Source organism: Protomyctophum bolini (assembly GCF_963924005.1).
Source record: "Protomyctophum bolini genome assembly, chromosome: 11".
NCBI classification, from domain to species: Eukaryota; Metazoa; Chordata; class Actinopteri; order Myctophiformes; family Myctophidae; genus Protomyctophum; species Protomyctophum bolini.
In genome coordinates, this window is record NC_137872.1 from 3,186,465 (window position 1) to 3,210,676 (window position 24,212).

The following is a 24,212-nucleotide window of genomic DNA, read 5'->3' on the forward strand; positions in this document are numbered from 1 at the left end:
AATGTCAATCTGCGCGCGCTTCTTCCGGCAGCAGCAGAAGGCAGCAACAGTTCATAATTTGTGAACAACAACAACAACAAACTTCTTTAACCTTATTTTCTTAACGGGAAAAAACAAACAATATACCTTACATTACATCTCCATTTAGCATAGTTGGTTTGGATCACGGCATACGGAGCTATACGGTTTATATGGACGCCAGCAGCGGCTAGTTAGTTAGCTCGCAGATCCAGCTGCTAGCATTAAGTTGTGTTCAGTTAGCTTAGCTTAGCTAGCCGGTTTGTGTCGTGCTGTAGGTGTCCTTCTTGAACTTGTGGTTGTGGTCCAGTGCAGCTGCAGACATGCAGGAGCTACTCGCCACTGTGGATCACATCAAGTTCGACCTGGAGATCGCTGTGGAACAGCAGCTGGGTGCACAACCCCTCCCGTTCCCGGGGATGGACAGTGAGTCCAATGCGACGCTAGTGTAGCTGCTATAGCTAATGCTACCTGCAGCTAGTCATTTGTCAGCAAGCAAGCATGGTCTTTTATTTACACCAATAAAGTTGAGGTCGATGAACGTAAACAACAGCAGTAATCATCAGTGTGTCAGAACCTGTGAATGTGTTTACATTTGTAGACCTCACAGTTACAAATGGATAAATTACCATTTATTGACTGTAATGTAGCACAGTACACACAGTTAACAAGCCAAGGAATCTGTCAGTCAGCCCCCTGCTTGCATTGTTGTGGTGTTAATGTGATATGCTCCTTCCTACAGAGTCTGGTGCTGCTGTCTGTGAGTTTTTCATGAGGGCAGCCTGTATGAAAGGTAATGTAATAAATGTTACAGCCTCAAAACGTTTCTGCAAATCTCTTTTTGATGCCTTCTTAACACAGTAATTATAGTTCTCTGCCATTGGAAATAAAATGTCCTAATTCGTTAATTTATCCTTGCGGCACAATTCTCACACTTTTTTATTTTAAATGCACAACAATCACATATTATCAGATATATTTTTGGTTGAATGGCACCTTTCTCGTAGCTCATAATGCATTGTCACAATTTTGTCCGTAATAGAAGATTAATTAAAAGGTTATGATCACATTTTCTGCATGAAACTTGCAGAAAGAAGGTTATGGGGCACAGAAGTACTAATGAACTTTTTTACACTGATCGATTGATCGAAAGGGGTGTGTGTGGCTTCCCATAAAAAGACATGTACCTTCCCAAAGATTTTAACAAAAATTGATTGTACCAATCAAATATACTGTATGGGGTGCTGGAGGGGTCACTGAATAGACAACACTATTTGTTTTGTTTTTCGTCTTATAAATTATTTGATCGGCCCAAAACATTGTGTTCATTGTCATGATTTGTCACGATCCGAGTTGGCTTTGTCCGCGGCGTAACCGTCTTTAAATAAATTATATTAGAAGTGCCGATGGGAGAATGCATTGGGGTTTTCTTTTCCTGGGCCACTGGTTTTTCTGAAAGGGGGCGGGACTGCGGCGCTCCATAGTGGACAAGTATAGTGCTGAAATATCTGACCCGTGGGAATGGTGACATGACATGTAGGGCAGGCCGGTATTTATTCTCTACAAATAGGTATTTTTCCGGGTTTTGTTTTTGTGGTAAACTCATGTCTCCATCCAGGTGGGATGTGTCCGTTCCGTCACATCAGTGGAGAGAAGACGGTTGTGTGTAAGCACTGGCTCAGAGGTCTGTGTAAGAAGGGAGACCAGTGTGAGTTTCTCCATGAGTACGACATGACCAAGATGCCCGAGTGCTACTTCTACTCCAAGTTTGGTAAGGGGCATTAGTGTGTGTGTGTGTGTGTGTGTGTAAAACGATATATATTAAGGCTCATACATAGTCTGGCTTTTCGGTGATGAGGTGACCACCGAACTACAACATGACGTCACTGAGCCGCGGTGAAGAGCAAACCACCGCTCCAGCCCTTCTCTCTGTTTTTACTCGCCACCGCTCAACGTTATTTCATCTCCGGGGGGTGCGCATGCTCTTCCGACACGAAGCGAAGATCCGAAGCGGGGGGACATGCGATGCGATGCGAAAAAGCGATGGTCCGACATGCGCTGCTCCCGTGCTTGCGGTTAGGGTTAGGTTAGGATTGAGGTTTCGGATCAATAGTATGTCGGAACTGAAGCCTGCACCCCAGCTCCGGTGGTCAGCTCACCACCACCGGAGCGGTGGTCACACCTCACCACCGAAGTGGTGGTCACACCTCACCACCGAAAATCCAGACTATGAATGAATAGGCCTTTAGGAGTGTACATCTCTGACCTCACTTTGATTCGATCACGATTCTTTCGTTTAACAAAACGATTAAATGCGTCATAAATGTATTCTCTACTTCCTTCACGGCGGTTAGATTCATTTCTTTTGTTTTGACATGACTGTACGACTTCAATACAGATTGAGAATGATTTGAATTCACATCTTCAAGCTCTCGGCACATTTATGTTTATCAAGCTTAACTTGACGCCTATCGCCCAACCTTGGGCATCGGCCACAAACAAGAGCTCTCCAGGCATCTCGGTCCTGGGCCATTTTCTCCAGCTGTCCCCATAAGTTTATGACCCGATTCAGTCTCCTATTGATTGAACGATGGCGATGACCCGGTCACAATGCATTGTTGAATTTTTACACCTCATGTATGTATATGGCTGATGAATAATTGTATACACTTGATTTTTACATCTTATTACATTTGAAATATTAACCTTAGCAGATATGAACTAGCTTGTTGTTGTTAATTTGACTTACACGAGTGAAATGAATGCCCTTACAACACAGTCTCTGTCAGCTATCAAAGCCACGTGTTGTAGTAGCACCGACGGTCTGACGCTGTGTGTTTTATCTCTTTACACTCTTCCAGGTGAGTGTAGTAACAAAGAGTGTCCATTTTTGCACATCGACCCCGAGTCCAAAATTAAAGACTGTCCTTGGTACGACCGGGGATTCTGCAAACACGGTAGGTTCAGAGAACTGCTGCAGTGATGATGGAATTCAAATTGGAACACAGATCTGATATGATTTAGACTAGAGCCTACATTCTGTCCCATGACAGGTGAAGTTTCATTTATACAGCTTTTCTGCTTTTAAAGGAGAAGTTCAGGACTAGAAGGCTTTCTTACCTTTATTTGTAGTTCTTACGTATCCACATAATACGCAAATTATGGTAGGGGAAATAGCCAATGAGTTTAGTGGGCACGTAACGACTACAAATAAAGGTAAGAAAGCCTTCTAGCCCGAAATTCTCCTTTAATCCATTTTGGGTGGGAACCCCTTTTGGTGTTAGCATTATGCTGTGCTTTAGCTATTGAAAAATAGCAGCTCTACAAGCTCATAGTACGCCACCGAGTGGCGCACTACGAGCTTGTAGGTCTGCTATTTTTTTTTTAATCAAATAATGACACAGAAACATAGCTTTTTCAGAAAACTGTCAGGATTTAGAAGACATTTTTAGAATCTGATCTCAGGTCAGAATGGGTTAAGATATCCTTTTTATGTCCATGATGATCTGTCTCAGGCCCTGACTGCAGACACAGACACACCAGAAGAGTGATCTGTATGAACTACTTGGTGGGCTTCTGTCCAGAAGGGAAATCCTGTAAATTTATGCAGTAAGTATATCCTTTTTGTTTTGGCCACCACAGAAATAACGTTTTGAACAAAATTTCTTCAAAACGTCAGTCACTGTCACTGTCTTCGGAAGGACTTCTTTGTAGCCCATGACTATTGTAATCAATATTCCTATGTCAATAGCAATATACGTGGTCAGAGACTTGTTTGTGTTTGTGGAATTATAGTTTATATATATTTTTTCTCCAGTCCCCGCTTTGAATTGCCCATGGGAGCCAATGACCCACCTCCTATTGGACAGCCACTCCACCAACACCAGAACAGGGTTTGGAAAAACACTCACACCTTTAAGCTTAGCCTAATGTGATCTTGTTGTATAAACGATACATTCATGAATAGTCCCCCACAAAAAGACAAGCATTTTTAATTTCTTACAGTTTGTTTCCCCTTTTCAGCCCGTCCCAACAATTGGCCGCTCGTCCTTGTCTCTGATCCAGTTGACCAATTCCAGTCCTGGCCAAGGCCAAGCTCATTACATGAGGCCGCAGTACAACACGGGTCCCCCCATGCAACACGGCAACAGAGGACCCCGTCCGTTGGACCAGGTCACCTGCTACAAGGTGAGACAAATTTCACGTCATATGAAAGCAGGGAATCATAGCTTCAAATTCACATATTGGTTGTTCAGTTTGACCCACCAGTTTTGGAGATATGGCTTATAGAGTAAATGTCTTGCAGAGAAACAGCGAGTTGAGAAAACAGGCTTGAAAAGGTTCACTTCTGTGGTCTCTAACATTACACCTATAGCTACATGTTTAAGCATTTATTTCATATTTACATGTCGATTTCAGCTCTGACACTTATTTCAGACATGCTCTAGTATGCGATGAGTCTGCCTGTGCTATTATTTTTGGAGAAAAAAAGCAGTCTCAGTCAAATCTGGTCACATTTGTATCTAGACACAAACAAACCCATAGATTAAACGGGGTGCGCACGCTTTTCCGACACACCGAAGATCCGAAGCGGGGGGGACATGCGATGCGAAAAAGCGATGGTCCGACATGCGCTGCTCCCGTGCTTGCGGTTAGGGTTAGGTTAGGATTGAGGTTTCGGATCAATAGTATGTCGGAACTAAAGCCTGCACCCAGATTAAAGTTCTTAGTCGCCATGTCTGATTTCAGTCGTCTGCATTCCATACGGTCAACATTTCCTTCTCTTGGCTTTCTCTAAAAGGATGATTTCTACTTGTTTGCGTGCGTCTAGCTTGTAGGTCAGCCTTTTTTCCTATTTTCAATGCAATACGTGGCACACAGCAAAAGTATAAATCAGGCATAATCCTAAACGAAGCATGTGGTTATTAAAGTCAAGCCCTGCAGTAATAATGCATATCAAATTTATATTAAGATATATAGTATTAGAATTGATCGAACTAGCAATAGAATACATGCGTCTCAGAAGCATCTTCCAATGGTCTTGAATATGTCATGAAAGCAAAGCTTTAAAAAACAAAAAAAGACTTCTTTAACTGCTTGGCTGTATGTAAATAAAACAGCGGGAATATTTACATTTAGACAGATAATACGTAAACATAACTTTACATATTGTGTGCAACGCTATGCGTAACCAAGTATAAGTCAGGCAGTACATATTATATAGGCACATATAAAGTACAACATTTTGTTTTACTGGGATTTCAATTAACAGACATTTAAATTCAGCCAATGGGCTTTTTATGACTGTACATTCTATGCCATTTAACCCATTCTGGGCGGGAACCCCTTTTTGGTGTTAGCATTATGTTATGCTTTAGCTATTGAAAAATATCAGATCTACAAGCTCATAGCGCGCCACTCGGTGGCGCGCTATGAGCTTGTAGGTCTGCTATTTTTTGAAAAATCGAAGAAAGACTGACATTAGAAACATAGCTTTTTCAGAAAACTGTCAGGATGTAGAAGACTTTTTTTAGAATCTGATCTCAGGTCAGAATGGGTTTAAAAGCTGACGCTAACATCCAACCTCTCTTCTTCCTCCTCTCTTCTGTAGTGTGGCGAGAAGGGCCATTATGCCAACAAATGCACCAAGGGCCACCTGGCGTTCCTGAGTGGACAGTAGCCTTCAGCCTCGCTGCCCCACACGACGTCTCTGCTGTGGTCTTGTCGTCTGACCCGAGCAGAGGTAGATGAAGACGAGATGGAAGACGGAATGGAGAATACAATGAGGGTGAAGCCGCTGCACAACTTGGGCCAGTTTGAAATGGCTGAAGCACACCTCCGTTTTATTTTTCCACTTCTGCAACATCGTGTACAGTAAAATACAGGCATCTGTTGTCTGCTCTGGACTCTGAACGGACAGAGTTCACCTCCTGTGTGGCCTTGAGTTGAACGTCCTGACTGAACAGTGAAAGTGTGAAAAAGTTCTCTTGTTGCAGATCGGTTCTATAGCCTTCAGTGCGACACATGGACCCGTAGGAAAATGCCAATAACCGGTGCTCCTTTGCATCAAGCAGCTCAGAACACGGGTGATGGTAGACCCCCTCCCCCTGTGTCTTAAACGAAGTTCATGATATGGTCTTTGTGATGTCACTTTTGAACCAGAATAAGTACTTTTGATTTCATGAATGCTGTCATGGAGTCTGTTAAGACAGTGTAAAATAAAAGTGAGATGACATCAAGAATATGTAGTTTGTACTTGGATGTGAATAATTCCACTATGACCCCAGAATGTGTCCAACTAGTCATGCAAGTGGAAATATTAGGCAATTACTTGTGCATATAGCCAGATATTCTATGCCTGGGGCAATCTAAATTGTGCTTAAAACCACAACATCTCACTGGCTAAAAGTTAATGGCCACTGAATCTTTACAAACATGACAGCCCTGAAGTCTTTGCATTGGTTCCACAATGCTTTTCCACTGTTAGCTCATAAAGCTAAGAAATACTAATTAAGCTTACCACTCTAACAGCATAATGCCATATTTTCAGCATTTAAAAATGTTTGCAATCAGAGATGCAGTTTAATGACACCAAAAACCACGATATTCCAAATCTCAAAACCCCCAACTCGTCTCACAGTATCAAAGTCGAACCACAGTATTAAATAAATCTTTTAAGTACTTTATTGGTCACAAGCACAAGCACATATTTAACAGATGAGTCAATGCTGCACAGATTTTGGAAAGAAGGGTCACAGGGGGCGTTCAACCCTTGAAGGTAGACGGGTGGAAGATCAGTGGTACTTCCTAATACGATCATGTTCTGCAGGAGACGATAAAGAAATGGGACAGATGAAAATAAATGGTTAGATAACCGTCGCATAGTTACAGAAGTGAACACCTACTTGTACAAAGTCACTGCAGCCCAAACCAGTTAATGGGTTTTCAACCAAAAAGCAAGGCAACTTAACACAATCATTTCTATATAGCAAAATAAAAAGTACAAAGTTATGGTCACCTTCAAAATGTTGTGTGTTTCGAAGCAGTTTCAGTCAAAATCAAGGACTGTCTAAAGAGGACGAGACGCGAAGACAACATGGCGCCGTACGGGCGACGCCATATTGGCTCCATGGAAGGACAGAAACATGCGCAGTGGGCTTTATGCAGCCAACACTTCCTCCTTCAGCTTCCTTGGGTCTCAACTGCGCATGTTTCTTTCCTTCCATGGAGCACCATGTGAGCAACATGGCGGTCTTTGTGTCCCGTCCTCTTTAGACAGTCCTTGGTCAAAAAAATGAGGAAGTTAGGAGTGTTGTTGTGGTCGTGTTATACTTACTAAGGTGTTCATATTCAAAGGTGTAGCTGAGAATCACGTAGCCAGCCAGCAACATGGCAACGCCACCGATGCCTCCCTTCTTCACGTTGATGTACTTGTTGTAGTATCTGTCATGGCCTGAGAGGAGAGAGAGATTTAAACACACCATTAGCCCATTTTGACCTGAGATCAGATTCTAAAAAATGTCTTCTACATCCTGACAGTTTTCTGAAAAAGCTATGTTTTTCAAAAATAGCAGACCTACAAGCTCGTAGCGCGCCACTCGGTGGCGCGCTATGAGCTTGTAGATCTGCTATTTTTCAATAGCTAAAGCATAAAGCATTCTAGCCCAAAATGGGTTAGAATCATCTTGGGTTGTTTGGCCCACAACCTTATCACTTGACATCTAGACTTCTGTTGTCACTCCAGATTTGCCATGTTGAAAAATGCTCATACAAATAGAGAAAGTATAATTAAATATGTCAGTAATTTCTTTGTACCGTATTATATTCATCTGCCTTGTGCCATTTTGATTGCAAAGTCTAAAAAAGGCAAACATGGCAGGCAGGCATTGTTAATCATTTGTGACAATTAATTGTCCACGTGAATGTGTCAATTGTGACAGCCCTAAATAATTATTAGAGAAAACAAAAGACTAACTCAAGAGGCGTTATCTAATCCATTTTCTGCCTGGCCAAAAATCCATACACAAAAACAAGACCTGGGAGCTATTAGTGAACAGCTGACGTATATAGAGCGCGACCCTCAATCACCCATTCGAATGCAAATGCGTGCCTTTCAGCCTTTGTATCCTATACTGTCTGGCAGGTATATCTCTTTGAAAACCTTAATTTTAGTGCTACCGATTATTGTGCGCTGGGGGACGACGACAATTAACACATCTTTGCCTGCCCAAAAATGTAATTCCTGGAAACACACATGGACTAATTAACTAAACTCACCCCCACGAAGGGAAGCGATCAAGCCGTTTGGAGTGAAATCCCGACTTCCGAGCCAGGATCCCAGCTGGCCCAGCTTCACGTCCATCAAGCGCATCTCAGCTACGGGAACTGGAGCAACACAGAACAGAACACATGGCAATGTACCGTTTACAGGCACGTATGTAAATGTACAAACACAAATACAATGTATAGGATAATATTGGCTAAAGACAATAAACTAAGTGTATACATATTTGATATTTTAGAGTAGACATTAAAAAAAAGGCCCACTTAATATTTGACTAGTTCGGAACATTACGTAAGGTTAAAATGGGTCCTATAGTCCTCAGATTCTGTTTGACTTTGATTCGGCACGCCTCCTGTCCGTTGGGGACACGCAAGAATGAAATAGACAGCTCGGAACAGAAGCACCAAACTGCAGCTAAACTAGCAGTTGTTTATAAATGGGACATATATACAGTACATACAATATGATTTCTAAGACTGACACTGATCAGTGCACGCCAATGACTACACACTGTCTGCATTGAAGTTCAACCGACCTGCATGGCTATATCACACACGGTGGCTAATGTTTTAAGCTAAAGTTACATAAAGCCTTGAGGGCACTGGATTTAGTGCGATAACTTCATGCAATTTGGAGGTGTAATTAAGCCCTGCGACAAAGATTAACGTGACAAAACGTCACTGTCAAAAAAGCGGCTCGCCATTCATTTTACATTGAAAACCGACAATGACAGCCCTAAAGTCCTTGACGTGACTCTGGCTTCATTGGCGGCCTTGGAAAAGAAACAACACAGCACACAATGCTGCATGTTAACGGTTTGTCTGGACGTTACAACGCAGAGTCTGAGGAAAACGACCAACACCGTATGAAAACTGATCGCTCGCAAGTATCCCCGAACAGCAGCAGTAAAACAATTAGTTGAAGACATAAGCAACGACAACATTACCTATTTTGTCTGCCATCTTGATCGTAGAAAGAGTGCTGACCACAGAGAGGATTATGGGAATATAAACGTGCAGTCAAGTGCATTATGGGAGAATATGTATTTCATTGTCTTTCCGCATGGGGGCAGCAGAGGAAATAAAAACGAAGACTTTGCAGAGCAGTCATGTATGTATGTATGTCACTCTTGCTGTTTTAACCTAAAAAAAAAAACCCACGAATGGTTCATCCTCGTCCATAATAATATAATTATATAATGCGTCCCAAATCATGCATTCATCCCGGTGTGAGTGACTGACACAGGTGTCTTTGAACATTTCGTGAGTTGGATGATACTGGCTGGCTGGAAAGTAATGATATATATATATATATATACCTCGATATCATGTTCATTAATATCATTGTTCTTCACCTGTGCTATATAGGACCTCTTGACTCAAGAGAATCGACACGAGACTCATGGAAGAGGAGAAAGGAGTCAAAGGACGATGAAGGAGATGCAAAAACAAGTATGTAACGACCTGTACAGGCCTCCCTTATTGGCCCCTGCAAAAAGTCTATAAGCTTATATCACCGGTCTGGAAATTAAAGTCCATAGACTTGGCCTGGCAAAGAATTGCATCATAACTACCCTTTAACAAACATTAAAGTCCATAGACTTGGTCTGCGGCGGGCAATTTATAATTGGGCTCTAACAAACATTACAAGTCCACAAGTCTATGGCTAGCTATGCTATCCCCTCAAACAAGCAGATTGAAAAAGATAACGAAATAAAATTCTCCCTTCATGGTGCCCTGCACTGGCCTGGAGCCCTAGGCAACTGCCTACTCTGCCTGATGGCTGGGACGGCTTCTCTCTCTCACACACACACACACACACACACACACACACACACACACACACACACACACACACACACACACACACACACACACACACACACACACACACACACACACACACACACACACACACACACACACACACACAGAGAGTGAATTGTGGATTCTAGTGATGATGGTTTGGGTCTCCATCCAAGGCTGACTCTGGCTGAGTGACCTCTTTCCTTTATTAGAGTGATTTTCCTCCTTCAATATAATGACTTTCATTAAATGGAAGACTGTTAGGGATAGGATGTCTCCTCTCCCCCCCGCTTTTCCTTTCTCTTCCTCTCTAGATATGTGATGTATTCCCATGCTTTTGTTCTTGCTTAATGTAAATCGCTCTGGATTAAGAGTGTCTGCTAAATGCCTAAATTGTAAATTGTCTCTATACAAACCCGACACAGACGCATGCAAATACACACACACACACACACACACACACACACACACACACACACACACACACACACACACACACACACACACACACACACACACACACACACACACACACACATATAATCTCTTTTAGATGCTGGGGAAGACCAACAGAATCTAATGCGAAGAAACCTTCTGCTTGTTTATTTGGTTTGTTTCGGTGCTTGTTTTTCCATCTCTCCTCCAAGGATATCAGAGGCAGGCAGGCAGACAGACAGACAGACAGGCAGGCAGGCAGGCAGGCAGGCAGGCAGGCAGGCAGACAGACAGACAGACAGACAGACACATTTGGGTGTACTCAGTATACTCACTGACACACGAGCACACACAGGTGTTGGCCTGAGGAACCGAACTACACACACACACACACACACACACACACACACACACACACACACACACACACACACACACACACACACACACACAGAGAGAGAGTGTACACAAAACACTAGGCAATTGTGTTGATGTTATTCCACCTCAAGAGACAGGTGCCCCCGAGGTCCGCTACAGAGAGACAGCTCTTTGATGCTGATGGAGAGAGATAGAGAGAGAGAGAGATAGATAGAGAGAGCGAGGGATAGAGAGATAGAGAGAGAGAGAAGAGAGATAGGCAGAAGAGGGCAGGGGAGAGAGAGTAATGGATCAGAGGGATGGGGGTTGGGTAGAAAACGGAAGTAGAAGGTCGTGGGAGAATAATAATAATAATAATGTTGCGTGTGTTTGAAATGAAAAATCGGTTCTTTCTGGTGTGAGTGACACGTACTGTCAATGTCATACAGGAATGTATAAATTAGGCTTATAGGGAGAGAGAGATATTACTTATATTGCTTGTTTATTCATTATTGTTCTGATGTTTGTTATTCACTTGTTGTCCTTGTGTGTGTAGGCTATTATACGCAATGTTATAATTTGTTTCATGTTTGTTATATAGGCTATGGTATGATTTGGCAATGTAAGACACAGACACACTAGAAGTTCAGGCACCTTCGGCACGCTCACATCTAACGCTGCGCGTAAATTTTTTTATATATACTGGTATAGAGCGGTTTCAGAACAACGAGTGACCCAGGAAATGAATCCCAATGCATTTGTCCCATAGGCATTTCGTGCTTTATTTATTTAAAGACCTTTTAAGCATCGTACGAAGCCAACTCTTGTCGTGACAAATCATGACAACACACACAATATTTTGGACCAAACAAATAATTACAAAGAAGAAAAACAACAAAATATTGTGTGTGTTGTCATGATTTGTCACGACAAGAGTTGGCTTCGTACGACGCTCTTCTTTAAATAAATAAAGCACGAAATGCCTATGGGACAAATGCATTGGGATTCATTTCCTGGGCCACTCGTTGTTCTGAAAGGGGGAGGGACGCTCTATACATGACATTGTTTACACTGGGCTCAGTCATTATGTTATGCTGTGTCGCAGACTCGCAGTTACAATTGTTTACGCTTGTGAAGAGAACTAAAGTTTGGATCCAGAGCAGGAGTCTGCTATACTGCTCCTCTGTGTCGCCAGAACTGTCACCAAGAGGAATGTGGCAGAGGAGTTCTCCCAGTAGATATATCTTTCCATGCCAATAAAGCATTTTGAAATAGAAATTGGCATGGGAGTGCAACCCATAAAAATGGCTACCGTACCGACCCAAAGTTATACCATGTTAACCCAGGGTAACTGGACTAAGCTCAAGAACTTGTTTACAGCCAGGCCCTGCTCATAGAACATTTCATGGTAGAGAGGTTCAATGGCTTGCTCAAGGGCACTTCAAAACGGTGGTAATTTTAACGTGCCGGTTCCGGGGATACGAACTATAGCGACCTTTCCGATATCAAGACCGCTTCCGCAAAACCGTTCGGCCACCGCTGCCCCAACTGTTTGGGAACCACTGTTCTATACTGTCTGTAACTAGAATATAGCACAGTAAAAATCACAGATGGACAGACAGACAGACAGACAGACAGACAGACAGACAGACAGACAGACAGACAGACAGACAGACAGACAGACAGACAGACAGACAGACAGACAGACAGACAGACAGACAGACAGACAGACAGACAGACAGACAGACGGACAGGGTTGTGGTTGTGACAAACAGACAGGCAGACCAAGAGACAGATGGGATTGTGGTTTCAGGTTCTATCAAACCTCTCATCAGCACACTAATGTCATTAGAGATATGAAGCTCATCTGGGGAGCCGCTAAACGAGCTCACTCACTGGGGCTGCTGTGTGTGTGTGTGTGTGTGTGTGTGTGTGTGTGTGTGTGTGTGTGTGTGTGTGTGTGCGTGTGTGTGCGCGTGCGTGTGTGTGCGTGAAGAAGGAGAGAGGATAGTAGTACTGTATCTTTGTGTTAAATGCTCCGAAGGGAACAATCCATTCCACAGAGCGATAATGGCTTTTGACACTAAATCAAACTTCCTCTCTCACATTTACATTTACATTCACATGCACATTAGACTCACCGTGCCTCACTCCTAGAATTGAAATACAGTACAGTACAGTACAGTACAGTTTGCAGTGAGCAGCACAAAATAACATCTTGCAAATAGTAATGTGTTGATTATCATGTCGATACTGCATGCCTCAGCTGAAAAAGTATATATATGAAGTGTATATATATATATACATATATGAAATGCATATATGTATTTAATTGCATATAGTAATTACTGTACATACATACTGTACATACATAGCTAACTACCGTGCCCTTAAACTGTGACAGAATGCACATTATTTTCTTTGTTTCCGGCTTGGCTTCGTGCAGACAGCAGCTAGGTCAGTACTCAGGACTCATTAGGTGCCATTTCTGTTGGTGACTCACTGAACTGAAGCTGAACACAGAACTAGAAACGCACAGACTCACACACACACTGTGACACACACAGACACACACACAGTCACACACACAAACACAGAGCTCTGTTTGGCCTTTGTAATAATAGAACTGATAAAGGCGTTGCCTAGCTACCTCTGGTAAACAATGTCTGAGATGGGGACAATGATAATGAGTGGAACAGACATGCAGGGAGAGAGAAAGGGAGAGAGAAAGGGAGCAAAACAGTGATGGAGGTGCAGGAAGCAGTGGCGCCGTCACGACGTACAAAGTACGGGGTCATTATTTGGGGGGGGGGGGGGGGGGGCGACGTCATGACTCACATTGTTGTGTATTAGCCAGTCTGACACCTTGATCGAGTTGACATTAAGAGCAACTGCAGTTACTGTTACACGTATGCAGCCCAATACACGACTATTGCCCAGAAAAATGGAAGCATTTCAACAACAAGTAGTAGCTTCAAGAATCATTAGTGCCCCTCGGGGCACAGGTCTCCCACCAGGGCAGGTCCAGGTTGTGGCCTCCTGGTGGCGCTATAACAGGCCAATGTGAAAAGGGTGCCATTTCTTCTTACGCCTTGGATGTCAATTTGATGATTTGAGGCTTTTTTGTTCAAAACGGGCCAATCCTGCAAACGTTGAAAGCCAATGTTAGCCAATTAGGATGGAAAATGATACATCGGACAGATCCGTCTTGAACACATGACTATAGAGATAGTGTGTAAGCCAATCAGTGTAGAATCTGAGAAATCCAACAGACTCGTCTTGATCACATGACTACTCTACTACATGACTACTCAGATCACGTGGACCGATTTGCGTGAGATTTGGATGAAATCTGTGCAACTAACATAAGCAAGGTGTTTTACAGAAATCGGCCTCATGGTGGCGCTATAACAGGCCGTTGAGGAATATTTGGGGCAGAGGTTCGTCGTTGGCATCCAGGGAGTGTGTGTGCAAAGTTTGGCATGGATCGGGCCAACACGGTGCCGGAGATTAGCTGATAACGGACGGACGGACGGACGGACGGACGGACGGACGGACACACACAAGGACGGACACGGACACACACACGGACAGAGTGCAAAACATACTCTCCCTCCATGTCTTCGGCCTGGTGGAGACAATAATAGAATGAGTTACAGAGGTCTCTGAGCGTCCAACATGCTCTCCCTCTCAGCAATACATAGTCACCGAGTGGCAGTTGATGAAGTCTGGCGCACCCTCCTAACTGTCCCTCGCCCATTTATACGTTAACCCATTCTGACCTGAGATCAGATTCATACGAGGTTTCCACTGGACACACACTGGTCTTGATTAACCCATTCTGACCCGAGAGCAGATTCTAAAAATGTCACAGTCGTTCTTCGATTTTTCAAAAATAGCAGACCTACAAGCTCATAGCGCGCCACTCGGTGGCGCGCTATGAGCTTGTAGATCTGCTGTTTTTCAATAGCTAAAGCATAACATGATGCTGAAACCAAAATGGGTTCCCGGTCAGAATGGGTTAACAATGCAAAAGGTTATTTCCACTGAATCACCTCTAGGCGTCCCCTTCTCGGAGACTTCTGCTTTTCCTTGGGGTGATATATTGGTCATATAGCCATTTTCAACCTAAAGAGGAAAGAAGACAACACAGCCTTTAGAATTATGGGAACTAATGGGTTAACAACAGTCATCGCTTGAGAGAAAGTTATTCTCCATGGATTCTCGTAACTCAACCAAAATGTCTACACCTGCCCCAATACCGGTAATTCATAACCTGACTAGGAATCAAGCCATATTAGTATGAACATGTTCTGTTATAGCTTTGTCTCTCACACAACCAAACCAATTATTGATATAGTACCGTACTTCCTTATAGTGCTGATTGAAAACAGGCATGACAGCTGAGCCCTCACCCTGCATCTGTCTTCACAATTATGTTTAGAATAGCATTCCTTGTAATTGTCTGTTTAATATACAAACGTATTGTAGTGTATATTGTATAATATAAAATATAACTTCCTTCATACAACACACAACTGCGCAAAAGTTTGACATTGTTTTCGTTGCCTGAAACACATCCTATATACACCCGCGATAACGGTGACGATATGATGTACGTCTTATAACGTGTATTATAAAGTTCTGCGTGAACACGCTATACTGTGTGAGCGCTGGAAGGGGGGTATGGCATTAGTATAACAGCACGACACGGCACAGCACAGCACGGTATGGTCGTAGTAGTAAAATGCATGGAGGGGGTGTGTGTCTCGATAGCAGAACTGGTATAGGATCGACCGTGCGCGGCGCGCGGCCAATGTGGGGCGGGCTGGCTACGCAGTTTATTTGTAGGTTACGCCAGCAGGAGAAAACGAAACGGAGAGGACGGGGTGTGTATCTGGGTGAAACTGCTGCGTAATGTCACTCACTGGTAATACTGCGCGATCATCATGATAATCATCCATTGATTGATGATGATACCCGTAACCCGGCCGTATAGCATGATGATGATGACATTATACATCATGGCATGCACAGTTTGCACACACACACATCCTCAGAACTCAGGGCTCCTTTGAACTCTTGAGAGCGTAGAAATGAAACGGATAACCACATTGTTATAGGCTATAATAACAACAACATGGGATACATTTGTTATGTTTGTTTTAGAGTTACGAATGGGATACATTTAGGCTATAACGGGATTAAACCAATCCGCTATAGATGGCATGGAGTATCAGCCACATGATAGTTGATAACACAGACGTTATAAAGAACATAGTTTCTATACTAGTGCTAAAGTGTTGATAACGATAAAGTGTTGATAGTGTGTGTGTGTGTGTGTGTGTGTGTGTGTGTGTGTGTGTGTGTCCTATTTGTCTGCTGCGTGTGTCACGCCATAGTTCCCATGCTGCTGTAACCTTCTTTTGGGAATACACCATGGTGTGGCTGCATTTTACCTCCTGACTCTGTGCTCATTTCCAGCCGCTTATTGGGTCCACCCCAGTGCCGGTTCTAGGCCTTTTGAGGCCCTAGGCAACATATTATACAGAGCCCAAAATGTTTATAAACAAATCACAAATGTTTATAAACAAATCACAAATGTTTATAAACAAATCCCAAATCCCTTGGTCCTACCCCCCCGACCATGAGACTTACTACAGGTAAACTGGTAGTGGTCCTACCCCCCCCATGAGACTTACAAATCCCAAATGTTTATAAACAAATCCCAAATGTTTGTAAACAAATCCCAAATGTTTATAAACAAATCCCAAATGTTTATAAACAAATCCCAAAATGTTTATAAACAAATCACAAATGTTTATAAACAAATCACAAATGTTTATAAACAAATACCAAAATGTTTATAAACAAATCCCAAATCCCTTGGTCCTACCCCCCCGACCACTCCACCCTACAGAGGAAAATGAATCGAGGCCCAATCCCAATCCACTCCCTTAGTGCTGACTCAATGAGCCCTCACTGACTTAGCTGCGCGTCCATGTGAAGTCTGCGAGGGCTTGACAGGGACGTCCCGTTTGAAATGGGTAAGTCAGCGAGGGCTCAGCCCCGCCCCTTTTATGTGCCCTTTGCCAAAGTCAGCATCGATGCTGACTTTGGCAAATAAATTACCCACAGTTCATAGCGTTACCTGCAGGGGAATGAGGAGGATCCTCCGAACGTCAATAATTTAAGTGTTCTCAAAGGGAGACGGAATGGAAGCATAGGCTATATATCTAACAATAATAATAATAATTTATTAGGGAAACATGATGAGAAATGACTAATGAGCAAAGTAAAATAATATGGAAATGCAATTTATAATGAATATTATTATATATGAATATTACAACCCATATCACACAGGAAAGTGTATTTAAGAAACTAATAATAAAACGATCAGCTTAAATACTGAAATAGACATGTATAAATAGGCCAAGCATGTAGGTATAGGCACTGGCTGTGAATAAGGACAGTTTTTATAAAGTGATGCAAAGTGTCATGAATGGCGGACTCATCTTCAAAGTGCTGTCCCGTTACTTTCACAACAATGTGGAGCCCTTGCAGCCTCTCGCCCTCAAGCACTTACAGCTGACCTCACTAAAGTCAATGAGGGTTCAGGGCTCAGGGCTTGAGGGAGGCGATTGGGATGGATTGGGCCTGAGAATTATTTCCCGGGACTCTCGAGGGGGCGGGACTGCGACGCTCTATCCACACTTTTCCTGGGCTGCGTGTGGGCTCCAGTTCCTGTCGATTTGATCCAATGAAAGCCAATGAAACTGGTCAGATGACCAATGATATCCAATGAAATCAACAGAAACTGGAGCACACACACACACAGCCCAGGAAAAGTGTGGCTATATGGCCGAATTTAGGTGAATGTATGGATTCAGAATCATGAAAATCCCCTTTTTTGGCATGTCACATGATGCCACAAAATGACATTTTCCCCCTGCGATGTTTCCGGCAGAGCAGGCCTCTCATTCTGTGGACCTTAATGACCAAATAAAAAGTACATCAGCATGACATCACAGGTTTTAAAGCCCTTTCCTTGAGCTTTTGGGCCTGTGGCCCCGTGGCTAACAAGGAGGAGATTGGGATGGAGGTGGGTTGCTTATTTCCAATTAAAGAAGAGAATTATTATAGTGTCAGTAGCCTCGGTCCCAGGCGGAGTGTCAGAGGCAGAGATATTTAAGTCCAATCGCCTGATTGGCTGACTGCAGATTGGCTAGATGAGCTGCAGGCCTCTCATCATGCTGTAGATGACAACAGAGGTCTTCCTCATTGAACCTTCGCTAAAAGCTACATTAGTTGGATATAAATAGGAGTCTGTATATTGTTGAGTGTCTGTTTTTTACGTGTATTTTATTTACCTCTGCCCGTGTGCTGCTGTGTGTGTCATTCTGTGTTAGCTGTGTCTATGTATGTGCGCCTAAGTGAGACAAATGCCGAGCTCATGATAGGTCGGTTAATGATAGGAGACTGGAGAGTGGTGAATCAATCGCATTTTATCTTCTAGTCCACACTGCTCCACCGAATGTCAATAGGACTCTCTCTCCTTCCCCCCCTCTCTCTCTCCGTGTGTGTGTGTGTGTGTGTGTGTGTGTGTGTGTGTGTGTGTGTGTGTGTGTGTGCGTGTGTGCGTGTGACAGTCTCCTGTTTTTTCTCCCTTTCCTCCTCTGTATACAGTATATACTAGGTTGTGTGTTTGCAGTCAATTCTAACTTCTAATTTTTATAATTTCATTGTGACATGTCTTTTACACTCTCTCTCTCTCTCTCTCTCTCTCTCTCTCTCTCCCCTTCACTGTTTCTGTTCCTCTCTCTCCATCTCTCTCTCTCTCTCTCTCTCTCTCTTCCTCTACTCCCCCCTCCCTCCCTGCTCTCTCTCTCTCTCTGTCTCTCTCTCTCTTCCTCTACTCCCCCCTCCCTGCTCTCTCTCTCTCTCTCTTCCTCTACTCCCCCCTCCCTCCCTGCTCTCTCTCTCTCTCTCTCTCTCTCTCTCTCTCTCTCTCTCTCTCTCTCTCTTCCTCTTCCTCTACTCCCCCCTCCCTCCCCCCCTCTCTCTCTCTCTCTCTCTCTCTCTCTCTCTCTCTCTCTCTCTCTCTCAGTAGTAGTGTATCTGTATGCAGAGTCACAGTTCTGTGATGTCACTGATGGAGCAGCAGCTAAATATAGTAACACAGCATCAGCAGCTTTAACAGCCTGGACACTGTGTGTGTGTGTGTGTGTGTGTGTGTGTGTGTGTGTGTGTGTGTGTGTGTGTGTGTGTGTGTGTGTCCATAAATGTAACATAAATGGAAATCTGTCATTGGCACACTGGCATCCAGACCAGTATACAAAGTTACAAACAACAACAACAGTATATGTCCAATAAAAACACAACGAATTGTATACAATTCACAAATGCAATAGAAATTCAAAATACATTAACATAACAGCAACAATGGGCTGTATAGGGATTCCGTGGTGGGGTTATTTTAACATTCTTATCTAAAATATCCACTTCAGATCGAGGCACATACACATTCTTGTAACCCTTCTTTTTAGTTAAGCTCACTAGTCTACGCTCTTCCACCTGAGTGGCAGAGGGGGGGAAGGATAGAACAGTTGTGTGTCATCGGCGTAGCAGTGATAGGATATATTGTGAGCAGAGATGATAGTGCCAAGGGATTTAGTGTACAGTGAGAAAAGGAGGGGACCAAGTACAGATCCCTGTGGGACCGACCCCAGTTTGGAGGGTTCGGGGGGATGATAACAGACCTTTCCAGGAAACCTGGTAGGTCCGGTCGGTGAGGTAGGAAGAGAACCACTTTAGTGCCGTTCCACCGATGCCTAGATCCGCTAGGGTGTCTAGGAGCAGCTGGTGGTTCACTGTGTCAAATGCTGCCGATAGGTCTAGGAGGATCAGTACTGCAGAGTGGGAAGCAGCTTGGGCAGCATGTAGTGCTTCTGTGACTGCCAGCAGGGCAGTTTCTGTGGAGTGGGCCTTCTTAAATCCGGACTGGTTGGGATCCAGCAGGTTGTTCTGTGAGAGATGGAGAGAGAGCTGGTTGGAGACAACACGTTCAATGGTTTTAGAAATAAATGGTTCCTGGCTGTTGTTATGTGATGTTTGCTCCCACCACCACCACCCCAGCACCACCGGTGGGCTCTGTTATTAGTTCTGTTTGCTCCCACCACCAGCACCACCGGTGGGCTCTGTTATTAGTTCTGTTTGCTCCCACCACCAGCACCACCGGTGGGCTCTGTTATTAGTTCTGTTTCTATCTTAATATATCACTCTTAATGTTTAATGGTGGTGTTTGATTGTGCCGAGCATGCGGGAGCAAATGCAGCAGAGCCGAACGCCAAGATAATATATTATACGCACGTATTCTCACTCTATAATAAATATTGGTTAAATCTTATCCGTGAGTTGTCTGACTGAACTGAGAGTTTCAAATGCCAGGAGACAATGTTAGACATACGGAGGGGGGATGGATGGATGGATGGATGCATTTGCATATCTGGCTGGGTGCCAGTGGGCATGGATGGACACATTTCTAATCTGAATAGACGGATACAAGACAGATGCAGAAAAATGGCCCTGTACACATACATACACATAAAAGTACCTCCACAAACATCAAGGTTTGCAGCCAAAGAGGAGATTAATTATGTGTGAAACACATAGTACGCTATACACAGTATTATGCATGTAAGCGTATTTATTCACAAAGGTCAAACCATACCAGACAAATAGAACGAGCACAATCTGGGGGGTTGGTCTGACACCAAATGATTCCATTTGAGTGAGAGAGGTGCAACAATGCGTGGCCTTTTTAAAAATTCACAACAGAGAGCCTCAGGAGTAAATATTTATGGAACACACACACACACACGCACACACACACACACACACACACACAGACACGCACGCACACACACACACATACAGAGAGAGAAACACACACATACACGTGCGGGTGCGTGCGTGTAGGCAGACAGGCAGACAGACAGACAGACAGACAGAGACACACACAGACACAATTATACTTCAGAATTCTTCAGTCCTTTGGTCAAAGGACTGAAGAATTCTGAAGTATAATTGTATGTGTGTGTGTGTGTGTGTGTGTGTGTGTGTGTCTCTGTCTGTCTGTCTGTCTGTCTGTCTGTCTGCCTGTCTGCCTGTCTGCCTGTCTGCCTGCCCAACCACAACCCAATTCATGTCTATGAGACTCAGCCCCATGCACCACACAAGCAGGGCTGTTGGGTTGGAGCATCTTCAGATGTATACTGCTCTTGACAGCATGCCTATAACACACAGCTCCTTTTTAGCTTATTATTCCCATTTGCCCTTCATGCTCTGCTGTGGAAACAGTGGGAGTATACTGTATATGCAGAATGATGAAACTCCTGCCAATAATCAACCATTAGCATATTGAACTGAACTGATTAAACTGTCAATCATATAGAGAAGCTTTGTTGTTGTACAGTAGCTTCATGGAAAGGTGTAGAACTCACACAAACACGCACGCACACACACACACACACACACACATACACACACACACACACACACACACACACACACTGTGTTGTAGTTTTTTAAATAAATGAAGTGACCTGCATGTCATTATTCTCTCACCCGTGCGCACGTACCCACACGCACGCACGCACACACACACACACACACACACACACACACACACACACAGTCCTCTCTCTCTACAGAGAGAGGACTTCCTTCCTGCTGATGGTCAGGCCAATCCAATCCATCACTGCTGAGCTGCACTCATCAATAAGTCCCGCGGGGGTCAGAGAAGGAGGGGTGAGGTCCGGTCCTCCTCTCTAGTTCTCAGCCAGGGACCCTGGAGGGTTCTCCGTTTGACGTCACAGTCTCTCCCTGAGGACCTGTCCACTGTCCAGAGACGCGTGGCTGCATGCCAGCCTCCTGGGAACCGCGGTGGGAGACGGCTGGGGCCCTCACGCATACAGCGATATACGGCCCCTCCGGGACCCAGCAGGTGGTGTAACCATAGAGTATATATTATGAATAGAGAAGGCACCCAGAGGAAACCCTGAGGCGAAATGGACATAGTGGCCTGAATGAAGGTATTGCAGCCTGTAAGGCTGTATAAGGTCAGACTAAAGACGTCCTTTGTCCACCAGTCGACTTTGAGGCTTAATCAGGAGTTGTAGTAGCCACGGGCCACGGGGTAATCTAGGCGGTGGATATATTGCTCTTGTCTTCATGTCTTTATGTACGTAAATTGTCTTACAATTTACAATGTATAGGCAATTGTTTTAGGCGATTTACATTAAGCAATAACAAAAAAAGCATGGCATACATCACATACATAAAAAGTAGTTATCATGAAACATGGGTAAGCTAAGAACGTAACAGTGGAGTATCTATATAATGAAACTATATATATATATATAAACTATGCATACTATACTATATTATACTATACATTATGTACTATAAAGTGCTATTGTCATGGAAAAGAATTAGGGAGACACCGTAGTTGTTGACATCTTCAGTTTATTCAGTGACAGTCAGACAAGCAGAGAACCAACACCCAGAGTCCAGCTACGTACCATTTCTCACACAGTTCTCTGTGTGTCCTCCTCCTCTCTCTCCTCCGCTCTCTCTCCCTCTCTCCTCTCCTCCACTCCTCTCTCTCCCTCTCTCCTCTCCTCCACTCCTCTCTCTCCTCCACTCCTCTCTCTCCCTCTCTCCTCTCCTCCACTCCTCTCTCTCCTCCACTCCTCTCTCTCCCTCTCTCCTCTCCTCCACTCCTCTCTCTCCCTCTCTCCTCTCCTCCACTCCTCTCTCTCCTCCACTCCTCTCTCTCCCTCTCTCCTCTCCTCCACTCCTCTCTCTCCTCCACTCCTCTCTCTCCCTCTCTCCTCTCCTCCACTCCTCTCTCTCCCTCTCTCCTCTCCTCCACTCCTCTCTCTCCCTCTCTCCTCTCCTCCACTCCTCTCTCTCCCTCTCTCCTCTCCTCCACTCCTCTCTCTCCTCCACTCCTCTCTCTCCCTCTCTCCTCTCCTCCACTCCTCTCTCTCCTCCACTCCTCTCTCTCCCTCTCTCCTCTCCTCCACTCCTCTCTCTCCCTCTCTCCTCTCCTCCACTCCTCTCTCTCCTCCACTCCTCTCTCTCCCTCTCTCCTCTCCTCCACTCCTCTCTCTCCCTCTCTCCTCTCCTCCACTCCTCTCTCTCCCTCTCTCCTCTCCTCCACTCTCCTCTTCACCAGAGGGTGGTCCTAACTTTATATTGTTGAGTTACAGAAGTGATCGATCTTTCTGGAAAGTTGCGTAACTCCAACGTTCCCCTGTCCGTAGCCAAAATATATGTTTACCAGACTCTCTGTAGCCTAACTAAAGGGCTAGTACACCATATCACGCTGCTTAGTTGCACCAGATTACACAATGCTGCATGGGTTAGGGTTGTTGGTGATATTCCCAGACATTCTTGTTCTTAATAAATTCCAGATGTTGACTTGGACTCTACAGCCTCTCTCTCACACAGATAGAAGTATATGAATTTGTTTATGATTATACTACATAAAATGCAATTCTAGTGCTGTCTACGTAACATGCTATAAGTCTGTATAAAATGCTATCTAAGGGGGTAGGGTAAGTGCTATGGGCCATGATGGAGTCTCAAGAGGTGGGTTTTCAGACTACGGCGGAAGATTGGGAGTGATGCTGCAGTTCTGACTGCAATGGGAAGTGCATTCCATAGTTTTGGAGCCAGAAGGGAGTAGAGTTTGGGACGTGTGGAGCGTTGTTGTTCAGGCGTTTTTAGTGAAGGTATACTTCCATCTTCCCTGCGTTGGCTGATCTGAGTGAGCGGGAGGGTTGGTACGGTACTTTGTGTTTATGTCAAATGTGTGTATATGTGTTCTGCATACATGCATGGCTGCTGGGTCGCAGTGTGAACTACAGCCCACCCTCGCATGGCCTTTTCCACTTGTCTTAGGGCCGATTCATTTCATACTCCTATAACCGCTGTAGTGCCCAAATGATTTCGGCTCGTCAGAAATTGTCAGTAGCACCGAAGAGACGACTTTAGGACGTTATATCCGCACCCCCGAAACCTCAAATGACGTCACATTGTAGGCTCTACAGAGCCGAAGCGACTTTTATTCGGCTCTAAAATAGGAGTATGAATCGCGCTTTTAGGACCAGAGAGAGAGGAGGGCGTGGCTCCATGACACTAAAGGCTCATACATAGTCTGGATTTTCGGTGGTGAGGTGACCACCGAACTACAACATGACGTCACTGAGGTGACCACCGAACTACAACATGACGTCACTGAG

General features: G+C 44.2%; 2 protein-coding genes across 2 annotated transcripts in view; one reads left to right on the forward strand and one right to left on the reverse strand.

The window, feature by feature from the left end:
• Positions 1-13: 13 nt before the first annotated feature.
• Positions 14-6,260, forward strand: cpsf4 (cleavage and polyadenylation specific factor 4). Its single transcript, XM_080775553.1, has 8 exons — positions 14-444; positions 761-811; positions 1,637-1,789; positions 2,880-2,975; positions 3,534-3,627; positions 3,836-3,911; positions 4,042-4,206; positions 5,630-6,260. Exons 1-8 carry the CDS (start codon positions 342-344, stop codon positions 5,696-5,698), a joined length of 807 nt encoding a protein of 268 aa, XP_080631679.1. The 5' UTR covers positions 14-341; the 3' UTR covers positions 5,699-6,260.
• Positions 6,261-6,679: 419 nt separating this feature from the next.
• Positions 6,680-24,212, reverse strand: part of atp5mf (ATP synthase membrane subunit f) — a 382,603-nt gene continuing 365,070 nt past the window's right edge. Inside the window, exons 2-5 of the mRNA XM_080775563.1 lie at positions 9,249-9,286; positions 8,296-8,403; positions 7,355-7,471; positions 6,680-6,841 (exon numbers count right to left, since the gene is read on the reverse strand). Coding sequence (XP_080631689.1) covers positions 6,813-6,841; positions 7,355-7,471; positions 8,296-8,403; positions 9,249-9,264 — 270 coding nt within the window. The 5' untranslated portion in view covers positions 9,265-9,286 and the 3' untranslated portion in view covers positions 6,680-6,812. The remainder of the gene's footprint in view (positions 6,842-7,354; positions 7,472-8,295; positions 8,404-9,248; positions 9,287-24,212) is intronic.

Bases quoted from the DNA above. Each gene is read 5' to 3' on its own strand.
- cpsf4 (XM_080775553.1), top strand. From the start codon at position 342: ATGCAGGAGCTACTCGCCACTGTGGATCACATCAAGTTCGACCTGGAG. The intron at 812-1,636 runs GTAATGTAATAA...GTCTCCATCCAG, and splicing joins GAGGGCAGCCTGTATGAAAG to GTGGGATGTGTCCGTTCCGT. The intron at 1,790-2,879 runs GTAAGGGGCATT...ACACTCTTCCAG, and splicing joins CTACTTCTACTCCAAGTTTG to GTGAGTGTAGTAACAAAGAG.